The 21,423-nt window shown below is 45.7% G+C and overlaps 8 protein-coding genes across 8 annotated transcripts; 5 read left to right on the forward strand and 3 right to left on the reverse strand.

Moving 5' to 3' along the window:
- Positions 1-2,234: 2,234 nt before the first annotated feature.
- Positions 2,235-3,230, forward strand: BHQ10_000554 (uncharacterized protein; the record flags this gene model as incomplete). Its single annotated transcript, XM_040878027.1, has 4 exons — positions 2,235-2,313; positions 2,377-2,401; positions 2,467-2,592; positions 2,645-3,230. The coding sequence occupies 4 exons, from the start codon at positions 2,235-2,237 to the stop codon at positions 3,228-3,230; spliced, it is 816 nt and encodes a 271-aa protein (XP_040729059.1).
- Positions 3,231-6,007: 2,777 nt separating this feature from the next.
- Positions 6,008-7,710, forward strand: BHQ10_000555 (uncharacterized protein; the record flags this gene model as incomplete). The annotated part of the gene is made up of 3 exons (XM_040878038.1): positions 6,008-6,226; positions 6,295-6,397; positions 6,455-7,710. The coding sequence occupies 3 exons, from the start codon at positions 6,008-6,010 to the stop codon at positions 7,708-7,710; spliced, it is 1,578 nt and encodes a 525-aa protein (XP_040729060.1).
- A 685-nt stretch (positions 7,711-8,395) lies between these two features.
- On the reverse strand, positions 8,396-8,992 carry BHQ10_000556 (uncharacterized protein; the record flags this gene model as incomplete). The annotated part of the gene is made up of 1 exon (XM_040878049.1): positions 8,396-8,992. The coding sequence occupies one exon, from the start codon at positions 8,990-8,992 to the stop codon at positions 8,396-8,398; it is 597 nt and encodes a 198-aa protein (XP_040729061.1).
- A 1,370-nt stretch (positions 8,993-10,362) lies between these two features.
- On the forward strand, positions 10,363-11,109 carry BHQ10_000557 (uncharacterized protein; the record flags this gene model as incomplete). The annotated part of the gene is made up of 1 exon (XM_040878060.1): positions 10,363-11,109. One exon carries the CDS (start codon positions 10,363-10,365, stop codon positions 11,107-11,109), a length of 747 nt encoding a protein of 248 aa, XP_040729062.1.
- A 177-nt stretch (positions 11,110-11,286) lies between these two features.
- Positions 11,287-12,771, reverse strand: BHQ10_000558 (uncharacterized protein; the record flags this gene model as incomplete). The annotated part of the gene is made up of 1 exon (XM_040878071.1): positions 11,287-12,771. The coding sequence occupies one exon, from the start codon at positions 12,769-12,771 to the stop codon at positions 11,287-11,289; it is 1,485 nt and encodes a 494-aa protein (XP_040729063.1).
- Positions 12,772-14,377: 1,606 nt separating this feature from the next.
- On the forward strand, positions 14,378-15,736 carry BHQ10_000559 (uncharacterized protein; the record flags this gene model as incomplete). Its single annotated transcript, XM_040878082.1, has 1 exon — positions 14,378-15,736. One exon carries the CDS (start codon positions 14,378-14,380, stop codon positions 15,734-15,736), a length of 1,359 nt encoding a protein of 452 aa, XP_040729064.1.
- A 706-nt stretch (positions 15,737-16,442) lies between these two features.
- Positions 16,443-17,423, forward strand: BHQ10_000560 (uncharacterized protein; the record flags this gene model as incomplete). The annotated part of the gene is made up of 1 exon (XM_040878094.1): positions 16,443-17,423. The coding sequence occupies one exon, from the start codon at positions 16,443-16,445 to the stop codon at positions 17,421-17,423; it is 981 nt and encodes a 326-aa protein (XP_040729065.1).
- Positions 17,424-19,134: 1,711 nt separating this feature from the next.
- On the reverse strand, positions 19,135-21,327 carry BHQ10_000561 (uncharacterized protein; the record flags this gene model as incomplete). Its single annotated transcript, XM_040878105.1, has 3 exons — positions 19,135-19,308; positions 19,362-20,926; positions 20,973-21,327. The coding sequence occupies 3 exons, from the start codon at positions 21,325-21,327 to the stop codon at positions 19,135-19,137; spliced, it is 2,094 nt and encodes a 697-aa protein (XP_040729066.1).
- Positions 21,328-21,423: the final 96 nt, after the last annotated feature.

Raw genomic sequence — 21,423 nt, forward strand, 5'->3', positions numbered from 1 at the left:
TTTATGGTGGACTAACTAAAAGACCGGGAGTGTAATGTTAGCATTCCATTGTGACCTGTCGCATTCGGCCCGGCATAGACAGAGAATTGTATGATAAAAGACGTACCAATGCTCCTAGGGATGTATTTTTTGTGTATATATGTCAATTGACACATGCAGCCTGTCGTAGCAAAAAATTGTGCTGTAGACTGAATATAAACATAGCATGAGCACCCTTTAAAACCGCTGCAGTGGGAGACATGGACTCAGGATCATATGAGGAGAGAGATAACGGGGAGTAAAATATTATTGCTCTTCGTTTAATCGATACTACTCATGCTCAGTACATTCGACCCAATCGTTCGGACCACAGGCCAGAAACCTCTAGCGAACGTCATCCGCGTTCCGACCAACCATAGTGCCGGGTCTTCAGCTCGATTTGATCCATGCCTCTGAATTAGCGGGTTCCCAAGGCTCCGACTAGTCTCTTAGCATGGCTCGAACGCAAGTCTAGGTCAATTAGCCCATGGCCAAAGTTCGCACGGGCTCTACAGGAGCAGTCGAAAAGTTAATCATGGAATAGTTGACGGGGTTGGTCATCGACGGGTCAGACCGGTTTGCTGGATTTCTTGGGGAGCTTTACGCGCGTTTGGCCGGCCACCAATACCGTCTGCTCGGTTATCACACACCTACATAGTGCATACCCAAACCAAGTACAATTGACCATACTAGCGGCGTTGGGAACGAGTATCTTGAGACACTGGCACTCGATGCAACCAACGGTGTATTCCGTACGTCCTGGGGCGTTTTAGCTGTTAGCGTCCTCTTTCCTGAAGAAATATAGGCTTATATAGCCTGTGCTCCATACTTCTGCATAAGCATGGGTACGTACTTGCGTGGTATTGCGGCACGCGGCGGGCCGGCAAAGAAGCTTTCCGCTACGCGTAGTACAATGCTGGCCGCTAAGTGCCCACTTTTGCGTGTGTGAACGAATCAAACACTGATTGGCAAGCCCCAAAAACAAGATGGACAGCAGCATAACCTGCTGATAAATTACCAAACTATGCTAAAAGGGGGTATACCTTCACGAAGCGATTGGCCAGTCCTGTAACATTTACCTGAGTACCAACTCCCAAGAACTGGCCTACTACTGCGATAGTAGTAATCGGTCTTGATTGACACTGTACCAGAGACGATGCAGACTGGATTGGCTCTCTGGCCCACTTTGGGCCTTCCTGCCGCTTTGGGAAGATTCGTCCTCGGAAGTTGAGTCCGTATTCTGCTCAGTGCTTAGTGCTCTCCGCGTTTGTTGAGTCGCTGCCTTTCTGACCCTCCCGCAGGATCCGCGCTTTACTGGTAGGAAAAGGTTCCGTCAAGGCCTCTTTACTCTTACTGGGCGGGTAGCGGACTTGTGGAGGGGAAAACAAACTAGGAGCGGATCGAAAAAGTGAACAAAGAAACTCATCTCCCAAGACGCTATACTACACGATAGATTGCACGCAGCGGTCTCGCAGGATTCTCGGGAGAACTCCTAGTTTTTATCATCCTCGAGCCTCTCTGTTCTGATTCTTCCCAATATCATACTCTTCCAGCCTTTACTCCTAGTCTCATCCGCGCTTACCGCTAGGGCTAGACAACATCGGGTTGCTGGGAGGGCTCAAACACTATCAGCCATGGCTGAACATATCACGACGGACGCACCGATTGAGGCTGATGTATGAAACTCGATCCCAATATCATCTTACTAAATTGAAGGGGAGAAACGACGAGGAACACGAGCAGAAAAATATATGCTGACTTGGATTTTTTGCGTAGAGCACTGACACAGATTCCGCCTTCGAGAGTAGCGTGTAAGTTCATTGGACTGCCGCGATCCCATGATGTGTCAATCGCTAACTAGCCTCTGGTTTCCAGCGTGGATTCATTGAGTTATCAGACATCTATCGCATCTAGTGTTTTGAAATACAGGTCAGTTGCATTTTGCGATATTAGTTGATTCCAATCGTTCATCAGACTAGGCATTAAATGACTTCGTTACAGATACGAGGTAACAACAACCTACAAAATAGGCATGAAAGTCGTTAGCTAACATCTGATGAGAATGGACGCCGTTATCATTCCTATAGGGAAGGCGAATATATGCTAGTACGAAGCCCCCACTTATTCAATGCAAGTTGAATACTTGTTGATCTAAACAATAGCCTAATGACGACCAAGAGCAAGATCGAATGGACTTGCTCCACCATGTATACCGAATGTTGCTAAAAGGAGAGCTGCACTCCGCACCTATCACAAAAACCCCTCAGCGCGTGCTAGACCTAGGCACAGGGACTGGTAAGAAGGACGATAGCCTCGTAATTGGAAACAACCTTTTATAGTAACTTCTCATATCTTTAGGGATTTGGGCCATTGATTTTGCAGAGTATGTGCCGTCTAAATGCCCTTTGGTAGAATGAAGGGGACAATTGTCTACTGACATCAACTCAGCCAGTATCCATCCGCACAGGTTTTAGGCAAGTCGATATTTTTTTTGATCTGTCCTCTCACACGAACTCACAAGAAACATACTAATACTCTAGTAGGCAATGATCTCAGTGCCATTCAGCCACAATGGTTCGTCTCTTCAAGAATCTTCAGCGTATACAACATCTAATTTGATCTGCAGGACACCACCTAATTGTAGCTTCGAAATTGACGATTTCGAAGCAGATTGGCCTTTCGCCCGCCCATTTGACTATATTCACGGCCGTGAACTGGCGGGCTCCGTTAAAGATTTCGACAGACTATTTACCCAAGCTTACGCCAACCTAAAGTCAGGTGGCTTTCTAGAGATGCAGTCATTTCGAATAGAAATTTTTGCCGACGACGACTCCCTCGACAAAGCCGTTTACACCAAACAGTGGGTCGAATTTCTACAAGATGCCGCTATCAAGCACGGCAAACCGATGGCCAACATGGATGAGTGGCCGGACAAAATGAAAAAGGCCGGCTTCGAGGATGTTACGATGCACATTGTCAAAGTACCAATGAACCCATGGCCCAAGGACCCTAAGCAGAAAGCTATTGGCCGATACATGCAATATGAACAGGAACAAGCGGCTCCTGGTTACACAAATGCCTTGCTAAGTCGGATATTGGGTTGGAGCAAGGAAGAAATCGATGTCCTCTTGGCCCATGTTATCAGTGAACTTCGAGACCGAAGCATTCATCAGTATGCAAAGGCTTATCTGATTTATGGCAGAAAGCCATGATCATTGGATCATTTGCATTATGTTATTATCACTAGCCGGCCATGGCTACTTTTTTAATTGTTGATCTCCTTCTTGTCAAGCCAGCGTATCCGCGAGAATGAAATGACTTTTCTTTTTTTCAAAATTTGTTATCCCCGACTATCATGTTACTATTTTTTATTAAATGAACAAGTGACGAGCATGAGAAGGCTGCATTTGCCACATGATATTCTTCCCTGGCCTCAGAGTTGGTTGTGTTGAAGGATAGCTCCACCTAGCTGCATAATACAGTGACTGCGGTATACGACTAGCGACGGATTCCCACGTTATACACTGCAGATCCAGAGTCCACCTTCAATAGAAAGAGAAAAAAAAAAGTTCGAGAAGGTAAAGAGTGGATAATGTCAAGGAAAAAGCAAAAACGGTGCAGAAAACACGTTGACCGGACCGAGCCATTTCTTCAAGAGTTCACCAATTGATATCAAGCTGACCAGCATAAGCCGCTGTAAGACGAGGGGCATTAAGCCAACTATAGCCAAGTATCGTTCGAAGTAGTATGGATTGGTACGTAGTTGAAACATATCATCTCTGTTATTATATGTACTACGCAACACTTGTTTCATCATTCGTGGCACATTTCGTAGCACTCCACATCAAGCATTAGTTCATCTGGATAGCCCCAGTAGTGGATAGTGGCGTGGCTATGAGGGTCTCGAATGCCAAGGGCTCGTGTTAATGCTTCTACATGCTCTTCGGGTTAGTGATGGCGTAACTATCGCTCAAAGAATGAGCTTTTTCGTCTCTTTCAGTAATACATAGGTGCCTATATAAGTAGAGTTGTCGTATATAAAGACAAGTTACAACTGCTGGGCATTCCAGGTAGTAAGATCAGTATACCTTCGACCCACTCCAGGCTGTATTGGCTTGAGAAAAACCGATGCTATCTAGCATGATTAAGGATTGCGTAGCTTGTGTTTGAACTGCCCTTACTAAAGCGGTATACATATTTACACACCAATCTGGTACATGCCGTTAGTAATAAATTGTAGTCAAATCACGATAATCTTCTACCTTAGATCTGCTTCAGTGTGCACTTCTTCGACTTCGGGGTCGAGACTCCAAATCTGAATCATCACGGCTGCTGAAAAGGAGAGAGCCCTGGGCAGCACTAGTTCTATCAACCTACCTGTAAAAATAATCTGATTATATCCAGAGCTACGCCCTCCAGCTGAGGAGAGTTTCGAGGCATCAAACAGACGGCGAATGTATCTCACTCGGACTTTCATTACCGATTAGAAGGTGGTTGAACGATACTCGATGCGAGTGCTTACAAATGCAATCATCATACAATGCTTTTAATTTTTATATGATCATTCAAGCCACCGCCGGCGTCATCCGTGGATAGAACTCAAACTTAATCTTCTACAAAGTCAAAAATCCCACCGACATATCTAGGTATCGTTAAGCTTTGGTGATATCGAAGGATACAAGACAGTCCCATACCACCCTATGGTCAATCTGATAATGGCTAGATGGAACTTACACAACGACGACATGACTCTGTTATAGCACGTATATGGGCAGACATGTACAACGTGATTGTTTTTTTTTTTGCAAGAACCGATGTCGGGCCACAATGATCGGATCCCGGAGGCTGCATTGTGGACGCATACTTTTCGGGTTACCGGTAGCTGGAGGCCCGTGGGCTTGCGATGTCTGATTATGGATTAGTTGAAAAAGGCGTCATCGGTGTGTTATTTGGAACAGCTTAGGAAGTTGCATCGTTTCTAGCTTTAGGCTTAAAGAGGAATATTTTCTGCGGACTGAATCCCGAGCCGAGCCTCCTAGCATTCATGTCGATTTTCAATGGTTATTTTAATTGTCATATTCCTGGCATGATGAGCACTTGAAGCAACGCTTTATTGAATTGTCTTCACCTCCATTCAAAATGCAGACTTTCATGTCATCGGTATGATTGTCTCGTTGTTTCGGTCAATTTCTAAAGTAAGACACTGAAGCTTTACATTAATTGTGATAAATGGACATATCAATCAGCGTTCGATTTCTGTTGTGAATATGGTCTCGCTGTTTGCAATGACCTCAGCATTCTTTTAAGCTTCCGTAGCGCCATAGATATGGACGTATGACGCTTAATAAGGAATCGACTCAGAGAGTATGTATCAAATGTAGAGAGGGTATTGATCGAATTGGAAGAGGCGGGCCTGCTCATAGGCTCGCTCGGAGGCTTTACCGGCGATTTTTACCGGCGAATTGCTCAGAGCTTGCGGAGGGACTTTTTTTTTGGCAACTGACCATTGATAAGGACTTATCTTACAATTTATCAGCTGGTTCTAGAGCTCGTATGTGAGCTCGTCAAATGGCTCGTGCACATTTTTACATCAAAGGTTGTGGTGAATATTAGTTTCAAGTAGCCGCGTATCAGGTCATTCTGTAGGGGGAACTAGAACATGCATACATAGAGCTGATAAGAGATATACATGTATGGGAAACATTGGTAACGAATATGAAATGAGTTTTGTAAACCAACAACGGTTTGTATTTTTTATGGATGAATAACAGCCCTAATATTCGCCATCGATGGCGTGCTCTTGATATAGCTGCAGCTTCCCTGTCAAGGTCGGCTGTTATTCGGTGTTCACTCACCCATCGTAAGATAAGACTTCAAATATTCCGAGTATAAATAAGTAGCTTGGCACCTGCTGTCTCCTGTGAGATTAGGCATATTCCTAGCCGAAGCATTGGTCAACCGTCGTTTGCATATAGAGAATAGAAATATCATGGCTGAGAAGGCGGCCAATCTGCAGACAACGGTCGACGACGACTCTACGAGCTCCACACCCATTGTCGCTCAGAAATATGCCGACGTGACTCTTGAGTTTGTTGAGCTGTATGGCGATTCCACTCCACCCTTGACCGAAAAGGAAGTAAAGAGCCTGTCCCGCAGGTTGTTCTGGTATATCATCTTGTTACTTACACTGACGAATCTTTTATTATTTGTAAGTTTCTGAATAATTTCTCATTGATACGGGCTGGGATCTAGTGCTGATAGAGAAAACACATCTAGATCGACAAATCCACCCTGGCATACGCCTCCTTACTTGGCATATTCGAGGAGACCAATCTAAATGACACTCAATACAACAACCTCAACACTCTTTTCTACGTGGGTACGTTATAAATTTCATTCTCTTATGCAAAGTATCTAACCGATGGCCTCGTAATAGGATATTTCGTTGGCCAGTTCCCAGGTCATTATCTAATGCAACGCCTGCCGCTGGGAAAATACGTTTCTGGCACAGTCTTTCTCTGGTCTTTAATCATTTTCCTGCATGATACGGCCAGAAGCTATGGTGGCCTGATCCCCTTGCGTTTCTTTCTGGGCTTCGTCGAGTCATCACTGGTGCCAGCCATGGAAATCACGTTGGGCATGTTTTTCCCTCCGAAAGAACAGGGCGCCCTGCAGCCCCTATTCTGGGTATCATGTATGGGCTCAAACATTCCGACAGGATTTATTGCTTATGGTCTGTTGTGGAGTCAGAGCAGTATACGTCCGTGGAAGTTCCTTATGATCATTACAGGTGGTCTGAGTCTGCTTTTATCTGTCTTCTGCTGGTTCTTCTACCCTGATAATCCGGCGCATGCTAAGTTTCTGAGCCGTGCCGAAAAGCTTCATACTATCAAGCGTGTGCATGATGCTACCAAGGGGTCAATTGAGCAAAAGCAATTCAAACGATACCAAGCGATCGAAACTCTTCGTGACCCTGTTTCATGGTTGTTTGCGTTGCAGGCATTCACGTTGATGATTTCGAATAATCTAGGATATCAACAAAATCTGCTCTTTCTAAGTTTGGGTGTATCAAACCTGGGATCAACCTTGGTCGGAGTCGCCAGTTCCGGATTCTCAGTGGTTTGCAGCATTGTTGCATTCTTCCTCATGAAAAAGTTCCCAAATAACAACGCCTACTGGTCAGTGCTCTGGATATTACCTGCGATAGCCGGTGGAATCGGTATGGTGACTGTCCCTTGGGAGAAGAAAATCGGCTTGCTCGCCTGCTTGACTTTGGCAGGAGGTACTTTTGGTATTTCCTATATCACCGCTCTGGGCTGGACAAGCTCCTCTGCATCCGGATACACGAAGAAGTTGACACGCAACGTTATGTTCATGGTCGGATATAGTATCTCAAACATTATTTCGCCTCAGATCTGGGTTGCGAGAAATGGGCCTCGTTACTATCCGGCATGGATAGTGCAGATTGTGGTCAGTTGGGTTGGTACACCGGTTATATTATTGATTATTCGATACATTCTTTCGAAGAGAAACAAGGAGCGACGGGAGTGGATTGCGCAGCAGCAGGCATCGAGAGCGCTTGGATTTGTGGAAAAAGTCGATGATGATGGACGCGAGGTGCAAACCACGGTGGATCTTGCATTTTTAGACCTTACAGACCTGGAAAACAAATACTTCATCTATCCGCTATAATGGAAATCGTGGTATTGGATGGTTTGAGGAAAGTTTGAAGAATGTGTCGATTCACTTTATGAGCAGGATCGGAAGACTTGCAGTGAACTATGTGGCCTATTTTCAGGAATTTCATTTCAAGAATAGCGAAAGACTCAAGATCAGTCTAGATTATAGTCTATCATCGTCGAACAGGCTTCAGAACATACTAGTTCAATGCTTCCAAAATGCTTTTAGTAAATAGACGAGTCATATCCCAATCATTATTGAGTGTATTATACTTTTCGGAAAGCCAGCAAATAACGAGTCCCAGGTGTCCCAGGTGGAAATGCGAAGACTACTGGAGCTCCACCTAGCACGTCTTTGAGCAAGTCCTCAAATACATGAAGCAACTCATCACACGTCGGTTTGGGTGATGATTAGAACGAGTTGAGAATCGCGACTATACGGACTAAGTGCTTGAACTCAAGTATTGAACGCTCTATAGCGCCGTCCAAAATGTTAGTAGCGTCGATTTGCAATGCTGCGTTGACTCGAGTCGATGCGCAGATGAACTTGTAAATTTATGGGAGATCTGGTGCATGCTCAAGGATGATATTCAAAGCAATTGCTCAGATAAAGAGAGACTATGTAAATCCGGCCATAGGTCAAATTCCATTCAGGGTCGCAAGCACGTAAAGTTTCAACACTCGTAGTAAATTCCTAACTACACAACCTTCTCGATGACAAACTCCGCCCCAACCGGATAAGTCGCGTGATCCGAAATTCCTGTAATCCTCCACTGCCCATTAATGTTATTGATCGTCAAAAACTGCCCAATACTTCCCACAGGTGGCGGTTTCTTCGAACCAATCAAACTCCTAATCTTCACAGAGTTCCCACTGCACACTCCGCCATCAGAATCCGGCCATGCGGTCGCGAACAGCGCAAACGTTTCGAGGTCATACGCGGCGTCCCAGGAAATGCCCCAGTACCCCATATTCGCCCCAGGTTCATACATCGCCATGGAGACGCAGTAGTCGTCCCCCACATTGTGGTCTGGGGGGCGGGTGTCTCTGTGCAGCAGGCGGAAGTTTCCATGAGAGTCTGGGGTGTCGGCGCGAAGATTGCCGCTGAAGTATAGGCGGCTGGTGTTATCGTAGTTCCATTCGCGGATCAGGAAATTGCTGTCCTCAGTTGGTTCATCCGTAAGGGTGAGCCAGCAGGTTTCACTGGGCGGGACAACAGCCAAGGTGACGTATTTAGTTGCGCCATCGACCGTGGTCTTGAAGCGGACGGTGTCTTCGTAGTAGATTTCAGCCATGACGATTGGTTTTCTTGATTGTTCTTGTTTGGGAGTATAAAAGGATCGTTCCTAGGCATGATGATATAGGGCAGACGGAGCTTAAATAACCTCTCTTCAGCAGAACGACTGAGTTAAAAATCTCAGATCGAGGACTAGATATCAGCTCTGATGTGGCTGGCTGACTTCTAGGCACTATTGTTGGACACTCGGCAGCGAATCCATAGATTGACCGGTTCAGCTTGCTTCAGAGTTACGCCCACCAAATTCAGTTGACAGGGTCGACAAATCAGTTACAGGGAAAGCAATACCAAGTCAGAGTTCTTGCCCAAAATTTTTGCGCCTCAGCTTAATATCTCGTATACGCGGGGTGAAATCTGCACTAAGCACAGACTGGTACTTCAGAAAATGATTAGTCGGAGTCAGACCGTGTACTCTGGTTGATCCAGTGAACTCTGCTTGACCCCGGGATTTGAACAACTAATCAAATTTGCCAAATTCTGCCCATATATTCCTACTCACAATATTAATATTGAGGATGGTGATATGAGTCGATCTCAAGGCTTTGAGACCAGCCTCGGCCCAGATGAAAGTATCGTGAGCCTGTTATCGAACTCGGCGACTGTGGCTCTAGCCACACTATTGAAGAAACTAGACCTCTTGGCTGTCTCGTTGACCACAAGCTGGCTCTGGGTTCGACGGGTTCGACCAGGATGCTTTAGTCCGGAGCACGTACAGTAGGTGCGTATTTGCTAGATGCCAGATTCTAGTATCGAGGTTCGAACAGTTACAGAACTACTAGGTCATGTAGGCAGTTCGCTTTCTGTACCAAGCAGTAGAAGTGGCGACGTGATGAGCACTGAAACGGAAAGTGAAAGCCCTAGCGCGTCAGGAGAAATCAAGTACGTAGGTAAATAAATAGTCTTGGTACCCGGAATCAAATCGTCGTCGTTCTTGGACATGCCCTAAGCCCTAACCCTAAGCCCTAAGTTGGACTATTAAGTAATCTCAGGATAGGACGTCAATTGGTCACTAAGAGTTGCGCCCTATGATTATCCTAAATGTTTTGCTTAGGTAGTCAGTGCAGCAGCCTCAGCCTCGAAGATGACAGGCAGCACAGATAATGATTATTAATTACTATCTTGGGACTAGACTCTCGACGATATTACGGAGCCCCTCAACCGCAGCTGTGACTATTGCAATCTATTACTAACTCTAATTTTGCAGGATTTAAATACCGGTATGCCGTTTAGCTGCCGCCTAATTTCGCTGTTCTCTTTAGAAGTTCTATTTGCCTGAAGCGCAGTGATTGCTTATGCTGTAGTAACGGCTGCAGGTGAAATCAGAGCACATTATTGGCCTCCGATTGTTATACTTTGCATTTTCCGAAAATGACAGTCTCCACCGATCTTTCTTCGCTGCTGATCACGGAAAAGTTGAGTCTTGTTCCGATCAATCTCAACGATCCCGATCAACATGCCGAATTCAAACAACAACGAGTCGTTTGTGGCTGGGATCACTCCGATAAGGCTCTGCAAATGTTTATTGAAAAGCAGGAGAAGGGACTCAAATCCCTATTCTGGATTATGATTCAACAGAAAGCGCAGGCCAATGGCAAACAACAGAACGGTGGCAATGTTTCCGTTACACAACATACAAATGGCCATGCTGCAGACGGCAATGCGGTATCACCATCGGCTACTTTATTTACTATCCGGGCGGGCCATATATCTCTCGATTCTTATACTGAGCCTGCGGATCCCGAACTCGCACGCGAAGATAGATCCATCATGACTGTTCAAACTTTTTTTATCTTACCGGAATATCGAACAGGGGGAGTGGGACGAGCGGCAATGGATCTAGTTGAGGTTTTAGCGATGCAGGAGCCATATGGAAGTCCTCACTGCCATACACTCGCTTTGACTACTGTCAGTAAAAAGCATATCGAGATCGATGCCCCTGAATGGAGGGGTTTGTGGAAGAGATGCGGATTTAATGTACCGAAGTTTAGTAACGAGATCTGGTATGAAAAGCTGGGTTATGTCTACTGGAAGGAAGAGCCAAGATACGACGCTGTTGCCCTTGATGGCTCACCTTCACACATTATTGCTTCTTTCATGCGAAAGAAGCTTCGATGAAGATGGAGGCTCAAGAAAAACTCTAGGTTCTTGTGTGATGGTTCGGAGGGGGTCCCGGGTATTATATAAATAGGAAGGAATTCCTGCGTCATATTAGGCGAACACGCCTAGGTAAATGAGTAGCTCAAATGTAAACATCCATTAAAGTATAGCAAATCTCCCACAGTGAAAAAATAATTAATCAAATGACCATCCTCCAGTGTAGTTGGAGAAGAAATCATCCGGATCGTATTTTTGCTTGATCTGCTGCAACGTTGAGTACGTCGAGAATGTCGTGAGAGGATTCTGATCCTTATTCGCATCGTTGATGAACAGTGGTAGCCCTTCCGCATTGCTTACATTTGCTACCATATCACGAAAACTGGCTTGGACAGCGTCATACTCTGAGCTTGTTAGAAGAGGGCTTGACGAGATTAGATAATTGACCCAGAACCAGGGTCCGTCGGGCATTTGCATCGCGTTTCCGCCTTGAGATTTGCTAGCCTCCGTCAGACTCAAAGGGATAGGCTGAAAGTCTAACGAGGTCAGAACGTAGCTGCCTTTGTTATCCTCTGCCCAAGTGCGCCATGCATCTAAAGCGGCCGCATATCCTCCATCTCCAATCCTATGTACACCAACACGGAAGATATTTTCACCGCGCGAAAGTTCGGTTGACAGTGGGATAGGCATATTTGCTACCTCTGGGTAGGTCTTATTACCCATGAGGTTGAGGAGATAGGGGATGCTTGTGAAATTAGAAAATGCATCACCTGGATCCGTGCCATCATAGACAAGAAACATGATGACTGCTTGATCCAAGTCTAGTTCTAGATCGGGTGTTCCAAGAATCTCATAGGTGCCGATAATGCTTGCTTTGGGATCTTCGTTGTACTGGATAAAGTTTTCGATCGCGCTTGCAACTGCATCAACCTGCTCAAACAGATAGATGATGTTCCCAGCGTAGAGTTCTCCTATCGGACGTGACTGCACAGTATACTTGGTAACCACACCATATGCGTTCCCACCACCACCGCGTGAAGCGAAAAAAAGGTCGGAATACTCAGAGGTATTAGATGCAGTGACAATATCACCGCTGGGTAAGACTATCTCCAGTTCCCGGAACGAGTCGCAGGCCATACCATACTGAGGGGAAAGATAGCTTAGACCGCCACCAAGAGCCAGACCAGTACCGACTCCTGCCAACCTCGCACCAACAACGGTGCGGTTGTATTGCACGTAGTAGTCATAGAGATCTCCAAACAAACTGCCAGGTTCATACGTTGCTAGTGTAGTATCAGGGTCATATGACATTCCTGTCATGCTTCCCAAATCAATAAGGACACCCGCATCAACCGAGGAGAAGAACGTATTAGGGTTGTGGCCACCAGCTTTGACCGCGAATCGACTCCCAGCTGCTCGAACCGCTTGAAGGGTAACGGAGACATCCTGTGCTGAGGATGGATATATGATGCAAGATGGTTCGTATACATCTTGGAGAGTATTCCAATAGTCTGTCCGGCTCTCAATATAGGCCGGGCTTAGGGTGTTACTGTTCACTATGGAAGTCCCTAGGATTGAAGTCAAGTTGGCACAGGCCGTAGGGCCAGGGGTGTAGGCACGAACGCCATATGCGAAGATGACTGCAAGACCGATGTAATAAGATGGAGTACTCCGGGTAGCCATTTTATAACTGATATAAAAATTTCAGGGTTTGGTCTTCTTGTTACGCAATCAGACGTTGGATGGCCTCACTGATAAGATCTGTTGACACGACGAAAGTGAATGTACATGCCACACAGATAAGAGCGATGCAAAATGAAGGAAAATGCCAGTTTATCAAGGTATTCGGCTTTTCCAGGAAGGGTTTCCAACAACTGCAGACCAAAGAAATTGCAAATACTTTATAACTTGAATGGCTCTACTTCTACCAGACGGGTATTCTTAGTACGTCCCAGATAGATAGCTCAATTTTTTATATCTACAGCACGTTGTCGATCAAATTTTGACCGAAATTTTGAAGACGGTAGCTCACGTCAACTTTGGGATCTCCAGATAATAAAAGGGGTATGGTGAGTTATCCTGGATACGTAAGGAATGCAACAACGAATCATAACACCGAATAATATTTACCTTCTCCGTCCAGTTCATCGTAAAAGATATAATTGAATTTTATTCTTCAAATTCGCACCTATCAGGAATTCAGCTATACGGCCTCGAATTCTCAACGCTTTAAGCTCATGTTTTGTGTGGGGAACCCTGCCCCGACACATGAGGATCTGCACGCAAGGTGGGAAATACCGAGGCCGATTTGGCTTCGAACGCCGCCCAAACATCTGAAAGAAGTTCAAGAGAACGTTGGATTTAGAGAGAAAAGAGCTTCTTGACCGGAAACCTTAAGCCACATGCAGTCTGATGCACTGTCATGCAGATAATGCAGCCGTCCAAGTATGACTGAGCTGCTGAATTGATCAATAATAGCAGTTTAGGCCTCGCTTTGAGTGAGCGACAGATTCGAAATGATGGACTCTTCAAACGTGCTTTCCGGTGCTTCAGGTTATATATGGACCCATTGTTCATTATTTAATAGTCGTCAATGACTGATACTTATCAGATATTGAGTGATGTTGGAAGACATTCAGCGAAACCCGAAGTCCTATGTATGATAGTCACACTACAGTCAGTGCATTTCAGAGCCAGGGGTTCGTCTTCGTATTCGGCATTTAAGAATCAAATCTAAGGAGGGGAACCATCATGAATCATAACCTGGACAAGGCTGACAAGACATGAAAGGCTGCTATGTTTACTTCGGATTATCGTTCTGCAATCTAGAGACTGACGCCGATCATCATTATGGCAATACCCCTGTCTCCTGAGAAAGGCCAAAACAGTAGCATTCGAGCCGCTAATCACTAAGCACTAAGCTTTTAGTGGAAGTGATTTTCTCCGCAATGTCAAGTTCTCCTCCTTGATACGTGAGGAGGATTTTACTAGCACGTGCACTAATATCGGATTGAGTAAGTGGCCTGAAGAAAACCAACAAACAAGCTGCGGGGTTCTCAAGTTCAACACTCAAAAAAATCATCGAGGCCACAAGCCGCCGAGGCTCAATGTCGACGGAAGTATGGGGTAACGCTCGTGGGATTCGAGCATATGCTTCTGATGGAGTGAATCAGCCTGGTGACACACGACGCTGTGCTATCTGAGGTTTATATTTGACCTCAAGATTTGCACATAAATGGAGGCTTGTGCTGAGTTGTGAAAGGGATCGTCAAGTCAAATTGGGCTGAAAATGGTCAACCTCAAAATTTTATCTTGCTGGCTTATCAGCCTGTCGATGCCATTGCTGGCTTTTGGCATACCGGTCGTTAGGTCAGGGCCTCAGTACCCGCTTGATGACCCTTTCTATGTGCCTCCTGATGGCTTTGAGTCCACCGCGCCAGGCAGCATTTTACGTTATCGGACACCACCGTATCCCATCGCAGCATTCGGTTTGGTTAAAGTCAATCTAGCGGCATCATACCAGATCTTATACCGAACGACAAACTCTTTCGGCGATGCAGTGGCAACCGTATCTACCATTCTCATACCGCATAACGCAGACTTCACTAAATTGCTGTCCTATGCTGTGGCGCAAGATGCTGCTTATGCTGATTGCTCGCCATCTTATGCCTTCCAGCTAGAAGCTGCCACAGACGGAGTAATTGGTCTCATCATGCCTCAATTGGAATTGGTTTTCATCACAGCCGCCCTCGAAAAGGGATGGGTGGTTACCGTACCCGATCATCTTGGCACAAAGTCCGCATTCTTGGCTAATAMCCTCTCTGGTCAAGCCACTCTGGACAATATTCGAGCAGCACTGGCATCGACAGAGTTTACAAATATCTCTTCAGATGCGACTATCACCATGTGGGGGTATTCCGGTGGCAGTTTAGCTAGCGGATTTGCTGCCGAGCTGCAGCCAACTTATGCCCCGGAGCTTAAAATTGCCGGAGCTGCTCTAGGAGGAACTGTCCCTCAGATTCTTCCCGTGATATATGCTACCAACAAGGGCGTATTCACCGGCCTGATTCCCGCAGGTATCCAGGGCCTAGCAAATGAGTATCCGAGTGCCGCCCAGCTGATTGCCGAGAATGTGCTGCCCTCGAAGGCTGCTGCGTTCAACAAAACCCAAACTCTCTGTCTCGCGGGAGACATAACCACCTATCTTGGCCAAGATGTCTATTCATACGTCAGGGATCCAAACATCTTCACCGGGCCGGTAGCTACTGCGCTACTTGAGGCCAATGCAATGGGCCAACATGTACCGGAAATACCATTGTACATCTATAAATCCGCCGGAGATGAGATAAGTCCGGTCAACAATACTGATGATTTGGTCTCACAAGTTTACTGTCCTGGCGGTGCCCGCGTTCAGTATTTGCGTGATGAGCTGTCGGAACATGCGACTATGGCTATTCTTGGTGCGCCGGATGCATTCATCTGGCTGGAAGCTCGTATGAATGGGGAGCCGGTAGACGCGGGTTGTTCGACGTCTACTGTTGTTACGAGCTTGACGGACCCCAGTACTCTACTAGCTTTAGGGGTTGATGTTGTCGATGTTTTACTGTCTCTTCTTTCCGTGCCTATTGGACCTATAATGATTGGATGATCTCATACCATATGGACTTTATGCTTCGACGTTATGGTGATCCCGGCGAGACTTTATGTAGCCTTGGACTATTATGAAAAGGAGCATACCTTGAGGCAAGCCCCAAAATATTGATAGCTACGTAGGTAAATTTGAATCTAAGCAAAGGTCATATGTGTCTATGCTCTCCTTAGCTTGTGTATACCTAGGCTGCACAACGTAGAACTACCTACTTAAACAATCAAAAACCAATGTATACGAATCTAAAATGCGACCTTAATTATGTTTGTCATGTTTGAGATGTTTGGATGATCCAATTTACTTTGCCAAATTTGGGATCGGCGAGTTTCTAGGGCTGCCGATGCAATCCCTGCTGTTTGTCTGGTTTGAGTTGTATGTCTTACAGTCCTAAATAGGGAATTTTATCTAAGAATATTACGCATTTTACGAACCCAGAGATAGAATTAAGGGGTCGGGGAATTTCTGGGCCCTTTCTTGAAAGCTATTGCTGCTGCTACTGAATCAACTTTAATAGTCAAGTTGCAACTAACTTTCAAAAGTATAAATACTGGCTGACAACTTTCGTTCCTCCACTATGATATCTCGCTCATTATTCCATATACCACGCAAAAAGGCTTTCCTAAGCTCAAATAAACTATTAAGCTTCCAAGTACCACGGTCATACCTCTCCAATTGTCAAATGGCTCATACCAGATCACTGGGAACAATGAAAGCAGTGGTTGTGCATGAACCCGGCGGTCCAGAAGCCCTCAAATTCGAAACACGAGAAATACCTCAACCGAAGGTGAACCAAGTCCTCATCCGCGTCAAAGCTTTCGGTCTCAACCGGTCAGAGAAATGGACCCGTCAGGGCCTCTCACCCAACGTTCAATTCCCCCGAATCCTCGGTATTGAAGCTACCGGTGTCGTCGAGGAAGCACCAAACGGCGAATTCGAAAAAGGACAAATCGTCATGACGGCTATGGGCGGAATGGGTCTTTTCTTTGACGGAGGTTATGCGGAGTACACTGTTGTTCCTTCGAATCAGGTGCAGGCCATTACCAACCCGACTAAGTTGGGTTGGGAGATACTCGGTGCGTTACCGGAGATGTTGCAGGTTTCATACGGGTGTGTACATCGTTCATTGGAAGTGAAACATGGAGACCGCGTGTTGATTAGAGGTGGGACTACTTCAATCGGGCTCACTGCTATTACGCTTGCAAAGAGTTTGGGGGCACATGTAACGGCTACCAGTCGACGCGCGGATCGCGAATCAATGCTTCGTGAACATGGCGCAGACGAGTTTCTCCTAGAAGATGGAGAATTAGCGACACAGTTGGCTGCGAAGGAGTTCGATCAAAAGTTCAACAAGATACTTGAAATGATCGGAGCCGCTACGCTCAAAGACAGCTTGAAGTGCATCACTCAAGGAGGCACTCTCTGCGTAGCAGGAAGAGTTGGAAATGAATGGATCGTCAAAGACCTAAATATTTTATCCGACATACCATGGGGTTCGAAGCTCACTGTGTATGGTGGGATGACTCCGGAATTTATGTCGACTCCTCTCAATGAGTTAATTCAGCAGGTTGAGAATGGCAGCTTGAAAGTGAAGATAGGCAAGACATTTCACATTGATCAAATTGTGGAGGCTCATCGTTGCATGGAAGACAGCGCTGCCGAGGGAAAGATTGTGATATTGACTGAATAGCTTGAGTGATGCTATTCCAGTTTTGAGTATCAAACTATGATCATTGTGTCTCTAGCCCAACTGTGGGTAAATGAAGCTCTCCCCTCTCAGTAACATATATTTAAAAAAGCAACGGTTCAACTTGGCAGAAAAAGAAGATGAAAGCTTGACCTTGAATGAGAATACCACGTACTTTTATTCCTTGACCTCCCTCTTATGAAATACATCTATCTCACAGTTATAATGGCACCTGTGCATCAAGGAGGTATGCAAAGTAGACTTACTGGGTACCTCTGGCATCCAAGAGACCCTTTCCTTGCAGAAGAACTCTCCCTTTGGAGGCAAAGCCTCTGGATCATCCAACGAGCCGACAACAATATATCGAAACTTATCCTTCACCGCGTCCTACACAAAGATTTCAGTAACCGTTAACACCAAAACGGTAAGCAAGAAACCCACCCCATACTCAAGAATGAAACTCCCGCAATTATCACAAAACTCTCTATTAATCACCACTCCCGAACCATTATCCGCCGAATGCTTCTTTATTTGTCCCTGGGTAATCTTCAAAGAGTCCTTGGGTATTTTTGCGGTCAGTCCATAGTTTGTCCCGAATGCTTTCTTGCAATTCCGACAATGACACAGCGATGTGCGAGCATCGTCGGGCGAATTGAGTGAGAGTTCATATTTGATGTTTTTGCAGTAGCAGGAGCCCGTTAGAGTTGTCATTCTTTTAGGCGAGTTGTGACAGTGAGGTTGATGTAAAGGGTTGGTTGAAGATGGGTTTGCTGTTAGGGTTTGCTTCTAGGGTTTGTTGAGAAAGGTGCTTTGATATCGCCACGAGACGATTTTATTGACAGATGTAGGTGTCGATAGGATCTTGTTGCTGTCACTGAGAAAATCTCCCAAGTCGATATCCGATGTTTTATATTGCTCGATATTGAAGAGAAACTTGCTGCTTCACAGATTATGGAGGTTTGACGTCACACTATCGTCGTGGTGCCTGCAACAGGGCTAGGGCTAGAGTCGGCGCACGAGACAATGTAACTCATCATTGGGCACGCGAATGGTATAAATCTGTGATAGCCGAGAGATTGTCCGATTGTCCCACATTTTTTTTATCTGAATAAAGAAGTCCAATTTGAATAACGCTATAACTGCCTTGGGTGGAATACAACAAGAGGCATCGCGTGCTTTCAGAACCCTATTCTTAAAGAAATCCAGAATAGTTTCCTAGTGGATTAAGTGCCAGTGTCTCGCATACGACCTCGAGAAATTGATCAACCTCGGAGATCTTCGACGATAAGCAATAAATGCCACATGCATTCATGGCCATACCCTTAACCTCATAATTGTGGATCTCAGGTGACAATGGATCATACGGATACCTGCAGAATAGTCTTGCTTCATGATCATATTCAATCAACGTCAATATACTCATCTCTATGGACACTTCCAAATTGATAAAATACTCGCACGAAGATCGTCAGCTGCCCAGCAGCCCAAATATTTACAAAACTTCAATCAGAAAACAGGAAAGTAAAACGTAGCGAACACGACGTGACATCCTACTATAGTTGTAGTGCAAAATAGAAACACCATCGTGTATAAAAAGTAAGAAGCGTATCAGAAAAATAGTATAACTCCAAACACCAATGCAAATGAGGTAAAGCCATGTCATTTTGACTGGCACTCGTGGTATCATATCGTAAAGGAAGTAGTCAGTCGCTGCTTAATTCTGTATCTTTGAGACACGTTTTGCCGTCCCAATGTGCGTATTATGTACTTTCGTTGCAAACTTAAGACTCGTCAAGGTCTCCCCGAGATGTGCCTGCAGGGGACTGACCATGACGAACATCAGCGTCTTAGAGTTGCCACCCAACGAGAATTGTAACAGATATGTAAGCTGGAAATAAGTTAGAGTGATAAATATATAAGACGATTTGGATGAGAACAAACCTTGCTGTTTCTATATGGAATGTGTCCACCTTCCTTGCCTGTGCCTAAAGCACCGATAACATCTCCTAGGCAGCTTAGGCTTCGATTAATGTTTTGGGTCTCCTTCAGACGATCGCCAGTTGCACCGCTGTGACTTAGTCGTTCACTACCAGCAAGATCAACCAGGTTGAGGGTTCCTTCACACCGCTCTCCAGTTATCTTGTTGTGACCCATCAGTCGCAGAATAAAGACAGAATGTGACCTGGAGGATCTTTCATTTGCCTTCGTTGCTGCGACAGAGCGATTGGCAGCAGCTCGCTTGAGAATGGTCTCAACCATCTCGGGGGAATCGAGTGTGACCGTATTGACATCCGTAATGGTCGTTTTGCACCTCTGCATGTCGTGCCGAATTTCATGTTTCTTCTTATCCAAATCATCGGCCTTTCCGAGAAGATCATTCAAGTTTTCATTGTAAACTTCAACAAAGTTGCCCTCCATGGTATAGGTCCATCCTTTTTCTTCCAAGCTTTTTGCGGTATCGTAAATCTGGTGTACTGCACGCGGAATCATGCCATCTGCAGACGACATTGTGTGTGTCTTTCCACTACCAGTCTGCCCATAGCAGAAAATGCAGACATTGTAGCCGTCTAGAGCGCTTTGAACCAGTTGGCTGATTTCTTCAAACACGTCGGCGTTTTGGTTACCAGGCCCAAAGACACGATCAAAGGAGAATGCGTTTTGTTTTCGAGACACCGTTCCCAAACTGCTTCTCTCTTCAGGTCCCATCACTGCAATCTCCTTGCAGTCTTCTCCACCGTCGGGAAACGCGATTTGAGCAATATCAGATTCCGGCTCAAAATTGAGAGTTGGCCGAACACGACAGAAGACACGAATATTACCCTTCAACTCTTGCACCTGATTGTGTAGTTTGCGTCGAAGCATCTCTTCCTTACGTAGCTTCTCTTTCGCCTCATTCGTCTCAGCAAGAGCATCTTCTAATTGTTTCTGAAGGCGTTCGAACGCTTGAGATTGTTCTTGACTTCCGGATTCCAAGAATTCAATCCTTGCTTTCAAGGCGCGAACTGAGGACTCCAACGTCAAAGTATTGCTACTAGAGGTATCCAGGTTCCGACGTAGTTCCCGGTTCTTCAATTTCTCGGCCTCGATATCATCACGCGCGGTGCGCAAGTCACGCTGAAGAGCTTCAATCTGCCTGTCTCTGTTCGCCACTTCCAAATGAACCTTTTGCGTGTCGAGGGCGCTCTGGGATGTTACTTGGCTGATTTCTCGTTGGTAAGTACTGCGTTCGTTGTCAAGCTCTCTCTCATGGCGCCGTCGTAGGTCCTCGATTTCGTTTTGATGTTGAGAGATCAAATTTTGCAATTGCGTCTGACCTTCCTCGCGTACAGCATCAGTCTCAATGCGCAAACGTTGCTCGTGTTCGTCCGTGGCGATCTCATGTTCAGTTTCTGCGATTTTGAGTGCTTCCTCGGCGGTTGAAAGTTTATTTTTCATCGATTCCATCTCAATACGAAGCGTGCAATTGTTGGCCATAATTTCGTCCCGGTTCTTTTCGAGCTCCTCCACTATGAGTTGTCAGCGAGGATCCCCTATCATCATAGAAATACGTACCTCGTGATTTGTACAGATTGATCGCATCCTTCATAACATCACTGTTCTGGCCGACTTGTGATATCTTGCTGAAAAATGTGTCCGCGAAGGTTTCGAGTTCCTGCAGCCTAGTGTCATGTTCCCAGGCTTTTAATTGAGAAGACTTGGTTAGAAACGGTACTATAGCAGATGGTGTTTTTTGAAGAGACTTGGGCTTGCGACGGGGTGGGGTATATGTCAATTGGCACGTAGATTTTGCCTGGCGTAGGGGTACTCTTGTATTCCCAGAGGGCAAGGGGATCTTGCGCGCTTTGTTTGCTAGCGTGGCTTGTTCAATTGGGGTATCCTTGGGTTCCGACAGGGACAATTTGCTCATGAGGGTACTTATTGAGGGTTCTCTGCGTTGGGGAAGCGGGCCAATGGGGGTGTGAGATGGGCTTGGACAAGGCGTCAATTGTATCGTGCAGTTCAT

This window comes from Talaromyces amestolkiae (genome assembly GCF_001896365.1).
Source record: "Talaromyces amestolkiae strain CIB chromosome Unknown scaffold1.1, whole genome shotgun sequence".
NCBI classification, from domain to species: domain Eukaryota; kingdom Fungi; phylum Ascomycota; class Eurotiomycetes; order Eurotiales; family Trichocomaceae; genus Talaromyces; species Talaromyces amestolkiae.